Source organism: Neovison vison, chromosome 11 (genome assembly GCF_020171115.1).
Source record: "Neovison vison isolate M4711 chromosome 11, ASM_NN_V1, whole genome shotgun sequence".
Lineage (NCBI taxonomy): Eukaryota > Metazoa > Chordata > Mammalia > Carnivora > Mustelidae > Neogale > Neogale vison.
This window is the reverse complement of record NC_058101.1, coordinates 34,572,858-34,580,642: the sequence shown is the minus strand read 5'-3', so window position 1 is coordinate 34,580,642 and position 7,785 is coordinate 34,572,858. Positions and strand designations below refer to the sequence as shown.

The 7,785-nt window shown below is 44.4% G+C and overlaps 1 protein-coding gene across 3 annotated transcripts in view; it reads left to right on the top strand.

Moving 5' to 3' along the window:
- Positions 1–445: 445 nt before the first annotated feature.
- The window catches only part of NSUN7 (NOP2/Sun RNA methyltransferase family member 7), a 58,254-nt gene continuing 50,914 nt past the window's right edge, over positions 446–7,785 (top strand). For all 3 annotated transcript variants that reach the window (XM_044224337.1, XM_044224335.1, XM_044224334.1), the window contains exons 1-2: positions 446–683; positions 973–1,376. In XM_044224337.1, coding sequence (XP_044080272.1) covers positions 1,064–1,376 — 313 coding nt within the window. In that variant the 5' untranslated portion in view covers positions 446–683; positions 973–1,063. The remainder of the gene's footprint in view (positions 684–972; positions 1,377–7,785) is intronic.

Below are 7,785 nucleotides of genomic sequence, written 5' to 3'. Positions count from 1 at the left end.
CCCTCCCAGTAGCTCTCTACATCCATCCGCTGTAACATTTCCTGCGCCCCGCTACAGGCGCCAAGGAGGGTGCTATCTGCGACACAAAATTCTCGCTTTCCAGGGGACCGTCCGGGGCGAGTGGGGAGAGAGGCTGCCCCTAGCGGTTCCGGGGAGGTCGACGACCGTGGGGACCGAGCGGTCCAACGGTGCAAGGGGGTCTTCGGTTTCAAGGAGAGTCTGGAACAGGAGTCACGGAACTCGGAAGGAAGAGCGCCCCGCCGGGGGAGAGGCGGCGGGCGCCAAATCCCGCGGGAACAGCCTTCCGGCGGCGTCCGGCCAGCTCGCGGTTGCCATGGAGACCCGGGTCCCGGCCGGCCCGCCGAGTCCCGCGGGTCCACCGGCGCCGCGCTCCACCCCGCTCCGCCGCCGCGTCCGCGGAGGGCCACCGTGCGTGACCCGGAGAGGCCGGGAGGCGCGCCCTGCTTTCGGGAACCAGAGCGAAGCGAGCGCCGGAGGTCGCGACCGCCCTGTCGCAAACCCGGCCGGTGGGAGAGGCTGCCTTGGAACCAGACTGCCGCTGCCGCCGCCCCGCCGTCCCCGGGCTCCCGAGGGCACTGTTCAGACGCCAGCCTCCGGGGCCCCGAGGACAGCGGCTGCCGCGTCGCCGTCCCCGAAGCCCCGGGAAACATCCGCCCTCTAGGGTAAGGGGCGCCCGTGGGGCCACAACAGCGGCTCGTGGGGAGCGCTACCCCCAAACGGGCCTCGGGAAAGGTCGCTTGGGAGACGAGTCCCCCCTCGCCCCTCCAGCCCCCGCCCCCGCCCCCGCCCCCCCAGCTTTCGGAAACTGGGGAAGTTTGGCCGGGTCCTCCGGCCCCTAGTGTGCGACGCTCGCATCCGCCGGCAGAGGCCGCCTCTTCGTCTTCAACGGGTGGGTCACCAGGGGGTCCGGCATCAAGAGAGATTTACCGAGGTAACCTGTTCTTTTCACAGAGACGATGCTGGACGTACGAGGAAAACCACTTCCTGGAAGCTCTGAGCTGTAGTTCAGCCTGGAGTTACCGGCCACGGTCCAGGCGCAAACATGCTCCAGGCCACCAGCGAGCCGGAGTTCTCGAGCGACAGAACTTCGGAGGGGATCTCCCACCTCGCTTCCCTGGCGCTGTTGGCGGACTCCTCGCCCAGCGACAAAAGCTCTCCTGGCTTACCCGAAAAAACGGGCTACCCCGACTCCGTTTACGTTATGGCCGCAAACATTTTCCAGGGAATTCGATTCGAAAAGTCCCCGGAACAAATCTTAATAAAGTACGGGAATGAACCCTTGCGGTCCTTGCCCGAGTCAGAGGATGAAGCCTTTCAGCGGTCGTCCTATGAGCTGGCTTTCAGTGCCCTGAAGTGTGAGTAGTAACAGCTTTAAAGATAAGCGCTGAAAGAAAACAATGAGACAATTTGTGGAGTGCAAACCTCCCCCACCCCCACTGCCCGCACCTGCCCCCGCCCGCTCCCCCTTCCACGCACCAGGTTTGGTTGTTATCCATTAGCCTATCTTGGGTCAGTTGCAGATGTGAAGGAATGAGGAGAGTTCCAGTAAAATAAGCTCTTTGAGGCCAGAACTGTTTCTTCACTGCAGATCTGCCGCGGCCTAGCACCGTGCCTGGGATTCGATAGGTGGGACGCACAGTCATGAAACTGATCAAGGGAACAGTTCCACTAAGGCGAAGAGTTAAGAATCCACCGAAGTATCCAAATACAGGTTCCCTCTCCTTGGGTTATCTCTCTGCATTTTCTGTGTTGACATCTTGTATATTATTAGTGTATGAACTTTCACAAATATAAAAACCAGTAAGAGGGTGGGGGAGAGGAACAGAGATGGTGTAAGAAGAAAGGGTGTGATATATTCAAAATGAGTATCAAAATTAAATCAGCCCCAATTAAGGTGATCCCATTCATAACCAGTAGCCTTAATTTTGGGAGCTGGCATATTTTTTCCTCCAAAGGTCTGTAGAATGCCCCTTTCTAATCTGCCTCCAGGGTTTGAGATGCAATGTTTCAGACTCCCTCGGTCATGGTTAACTTTTATTTTTCTTAAAGATTTTATTTACTTTTTTGACAGACAGAGATCACAAATAGGCAGAGAGGCAGGCAGAGAGGAAGGGGAAGCAGGCTCCCCACTGAGCAGAGAGCCCCACTGGGGGTAGGGGGTGGTATGGGGGGGTGTTGGCTGGAGGCTGGATCCCAGGACTCTGAGATCATGATCTGAGCCAAAGGCAGAAGCTTAACCCACTGAGACCCCCGGGTGTCCCCTGGTTGTGGTTAACTTCATCAGCTTCTGACTATGCAGCTGACTCTAAGACAGAACCAGATATTGTTACTGTGAGAGCAAGCAAAGGGTCTGGAGGTGTTCGTTTTTGTACTAGCTATGAACTTTATAGTTTATATTACAGTATATTGTACTATATGATATTAACATTTATATTAGTTTGTAAACTGACTGAATGTAGTTCCAAAAAAGAAGTTCCAGAAATATTTAAGTGTATTATATTAACAGCCTGGCTGAAATGATAAGCACGTGCCCTTCCTAAAGTGACAACTTGAAAGGGCAACATGAATTTTCATGTATTTCCTTAGTATTAGTACTTCCTGGGCCTTCTACCTCCTTGCACATAGGCAGTTAACAATTGTTGAGTCAAACTAAAATGTCCTATTAATTACTTAGATGTTGGGGGGGGGAATCTATCTATCTATCTATCTATCTATAGTTTGCAGACAGGATGCAGCTCAACTCTGAAGCCAGGAATTTGTCAAAATAGAGAGAAATTTGATGTTAAGAGGCAATTTCTCTTTAGTTTTCATTTGTATTCTCCTGCTTGAGGTTTTGGGGTATTTGTGGGTTTTTTTTTTTTTTTTCCTTTATAAATCTGTCTTAACCATTTTTTCTTTTCTAGTGTAATCTTTCAGGCTGTTCCAGCCATTGTTTCCATGCTTTAAAAAAAAATGTAGTTTTAAAGACCAAGCTGTTGCACTTTAAATAATGAGCCCAATGAAGGTTTTTACATTTTCTCTTTGCAACAGTGAAAGGCAGACTGGGCATCTATGTTAATTAGTTGGTATTTAATGTTAATGCCAAAATTCTACTATAGACAGTTTGTTTTCCTAATAGAATATTAAATCCTACCTTTAGAAATCAGTACTAAAACCCTGAAATTATTCTATGTAAAATCAACACATTAACTAGATGGTCATGCTATAGTGATATATGTACTACATTATCTTTTTCTTTTTCTTGGTCTTTATTTCTGTTTTGTGAAAGGGCCTTGTGACTATTTGATATTTTTTAGTGACCCAGAGAATCCCATTCAGATATTGTCATAGGCCTTTACAAACCTGCTTTTGCTTGAAATGTTTATTTTTAAAGTTCTAATTCTAATGTAGGTTCAAATACTAAAAGTCTTTGTTTACTTGGTACAAATATTATATTCTTATAATAATACTATCTTGCTAAAATTATTATCTCAATAATTTCTGAATATTCAAATAGAATAGAAACAGAATTTCTAAATGCATTAGATTTCCAAGATAATTAAGAGCCTGGCAGTTTGCTTTAAAATATGGGATGATCTGTGCATTTCACTTTTATCTTCTGTATTATCAGTGTTCTACCAATATTTTCACGTGATAGTTTATAAACTCATTTTTGGCTTGCACAGTGTAGGTTCAGGGACTCATAGTTCAGAAAAGAAAATTCTCAATTTTCTTCTCTCTGGTTTTATAGGAGCAATAATGCTAAAAAGGTTAATGTACAAATTAAAGAGAGCTTGGGTAATGGTCCATTTAATTGGTGAATTTGGTGAATAGGTAATTAGATCATATTACCTTTTTTTTTTTTTCATGTGGCAGTACAAGGAGAAGGAAATAAATGACAGAGAAAAGTCCTTAATTACATAAGTGTTAAGTATATTCCTTTGGTTGTGTTGTTTTTCAGTTTTATTGTTTGCTCCTTTGTTGATGTCCTTTGTGTATAAGCTCTTTCAAACCAGAGAGTGTATTTACCTGATTAGCTTTTAAAGATTTTATTTATTTATTTGTCAGAGAGAGGGAGAGAGAGCAAGCACAGGCAGACAGAATGGCAGGCAGAGGCAGAGGGAGAAGCAGGCTCCTCGACGAGCAAGGAGCCCGATGTGGGACTCGATCCCAGGACGCTGGGATCATGACCTGAGCCGAAGGCAGCTGCTTAACCAACTGAGCCACCCAGGCGTCCCTACCTGATTAGCTTTTAAAGGTTGAAAGAGTTCAGTATGCTTTTTATTTTTATTTTTTTATTATTTTTTTAAAGATGTTATTTATTTATTTGACAGAGAGAGATCACAAGGCAGAGAGAGAGAGAGGAGGAAGCAGGCTCCCTGCTGAGCAGACAGCCCGATGTGGGACTCGATCCCAGGATCCTGAGATCATGACCTGAGCCGAAGGCAGCGGCTTAACCCACTGAGCCACCCAGGCGCCCTCAGTATGCTTTTTAAAGATGAAGACCAACTTTACTCCTGCTTTACTAAATAGTCCCAAAGTCAATTTTCTGCTAAAGAAGGGAATAAAGAATAGCCTATTCCTTTTAAGTTTTATTTCTATCAAAGAATAGAATACTAGCAGCTAATTTGCTTTTTTAAAGAATCTCTGAATGTTTCAAGGAATTCTAAATACTAAAAAAAAAGAAAATCTGGAAAACAATTTCTTAAGAAATAAACTAATGAACGACAATTAAAGAAAAAAGAACGCTCGAAGAAAAGGATTTCCCTGAAATTGTTGACCTTATCGCTGGCTTAATTCTTTCTCCAGTCTCTCTGGGTATATACAGCAGTTGGTGAACTTTCAGTCCCAGGAACTGACTATGGCATTGACCAGCTCATTTCACAATCTTCTACATCTGTCAGTGAAAAATCTAAGAAATGCTCAATGTATGATTTGGTTATGGCTTTGGGAATAAGTAACCATAGACGGGGAGCCCAAGACCACCCTCGGGGTCAGTGATTCACTGGAAAGACTCACAGAACTCAGCAAAGCTCTACGTGTGGTTGTAGTTTATTACGGTGAAAGGTTATTTAAAATCAATACCAGAAAAAGGTGCGTAGGACGGGATCAGGAGAGACCTGGCACAAGATTCCTATTGTCCTTTTCCAGTGGAGTCCACGGGCAATGCTTAATTCTCTTAACAACAATGTATGTCAGCACGAATGAAGCACTGTAGCATGTAGAAGGCAGTATACAGGAAAGCTCACCCAAGCCTCGCTGTCCAGGGTATTTACTGGGTCAGTCGTGTAGACAGGAGTGCTCTTGTGGCTGACCTTACTCAGTCTTGAGCTCTTCCAGAGGCCACACTGATATCGTGTTGCCAATGCCCATGTAAACTAGGACACTTTGATCAGGCAAGCTATTCCAAAGGATTACAGAGGTTATCTCCCAGGAGCTTGCAGGGCCAGTTCTTTCCTTGAAATGTTCAGAGTTTGGCCACCCAGGCCTGCTGAATCAATTCTTTTTATTTTATATTTTTTTAAGATTTTACTTTATTCATTTGAGAGAGAGATAGCAAGCCTGTGTGCACATGTGCAAGTGGGGGAGGAGCAGAGGGGGAGAAGTACATTCCCTAGCGAGTGCGGAGCCTGATGCAGGGCTAAGGCTTGATCCCACAACCCTGAGATGAGGACCTGAAGTGAAATCAAGAGTCAGAGGCTTGGGACGCCTGAGTGGATCAGTTGGTTAAGCATCTGCCTTTGACTAGGTCATGATCCCAGAGTACTGGGATGGGGTCACACATCAGTCTTCCTACACGGGGAGCCTGCTTCTCCCTTTGCCTGCTACTCCCCCTGCTTGTGCACATTCTCTGACAAATAAATAAATAAAATCTTAAAAAAAAAATGAGTCAGAGGCTTGAGGACTGAGCCACCCAGGCTCCCCCAGACACCTGCTGGGTTATATCTTGACTGCATAGTGATTCATTAGGAAAATTGTCTAGATCAATAACCCCATAAGCTCTGGTTTCATGTAAGTTTTCTTGAATGACAATAATAATATATTTGCATGGGTCTTTGTAATTCAAAAAAGTTTATGTCATTTGATATACCAGTCCTTTGGGATGCAAGACTCTCATTTTGCAGATGAAAAATTGAGGGAAGCTCAAGAAGAGATTAAATGATCTGGTAAGGAACTTGCAGGAAGATGGTTAAAAAGAGGAAATATTTCTTCTGGTTGGAAGGGGTGGTAGAATAGCAACCCCATCCCTAATCCTAGTTTTTTATGGTCCCATGTTATTTTATTTTAATTGTATAATGATTTTATATTTGGTGATGCCAGCTTCCTTTCCCTGTTTTGCCAAAAAAGACTTAAACAATTTTGTTTACCTCCTTCCACATACACACAGACTGCATCTATCTGTATTGTAGAATTACATTTGATATTCTTGAAGTGAAGATTCTAGAGATCCCTCACATGAAGGAAACTCTATGAAAACATAATAAAAATAAAGAGGGAGAACCTAGAGGAGAGTCAAAAGAAGGAGTTTCTTCCACCTTTCTTCCAGAATGGGAGGGATGAAGGGTGGTCAGTGTGAATTTTAGGGGTCCAATAAATAGCCCTCCTCCTTTATACTTGATTTGGGAACCGACTGAGAGAGGGGAAAAAAATGTGTCTGGGGACATGGCTTTAGACCCCCAGTCAGGTGGCTTGCAGAAACTTTACTACTGACTTAGAGACTTCTCATCTAATCCATGACTCAGCTGAAGTGTAGACCTCTCTCCTGCATGTCCTGGAGACACACAAGCAGACGGAAGAGACCTCCATGTTGGAAACCTGAGCAATGGGGATGAAAAGTTCTCCTCAACAGACTAAAGAGAATAGCCATTAATTAGTGGGGAACAGGGAATAATAATTCAAGTTATCGTTCCCAACTAGATAGGATAGGCAAGGTTTACAATCTCCAAGTAAATCCTGATAACTCAAATTAGTTACTGGCAAAGTGTTTAATTTGGCCACTCCGGTTTGTTATTAAGAGGAAGACGAAGAAAGGCAGCATAATATTGTTGCGGTAAATAATGCGCACTTTGGTTCCAGACTGTCTGGGTTTGAATCCCTGATTTGCCACTTGCTGTGTGACTACAGACATGTAACTTAACCATTCTTTTCCTCATTTCCTAATCTATAAAATGGGGATCATAATGATATCTAGTTCACAGAGTTGTTATAAGAGTTCAAAGAATATATGGACCGCACTTAGAACAAGGTGTAGCACATAGAAAGCACTATCTAAAGTATACGGTTACTATTAATGTTGATATCACTTTGTGTGCATGTTATGTAAATTGTAGATACACAAAGGTAATGTGTTCCACACAGTATCAAAGGCAGCCCAGAGATGCTATCAGTTTTGACAAGAGCCCCCAAAGGAAAAACACAGTGTTGGCAAAATCATCATTCTCTCATTCTGCCTCTCCTCTATTTCTTAGGAGTTAAGCATCTCCATTGTTCAAAATTCTGTGACCTGGGTGGGTCTGCTTCCTTAGGATGCCTTCATTCCTATGATGACTATATTTTCTGTGATTAAAAATTGGGACCCATGCCGAAAACCTATGAAGTAGCTAGGAATTGCTTTGCAAGTATTTAGTTTATAAAACTAAAGCTTATTTTCCTAGTAAGTGAAATGAGGACATTGCCTTGGATAACGCAGCCATAATTGGTGGCTCAAATACGGATCATGATTTCCAAAAAGATTTGTTCTGGAAACTGGAGTCTGTGCTCCCATTAGTCACTTCTGTTTAGTTT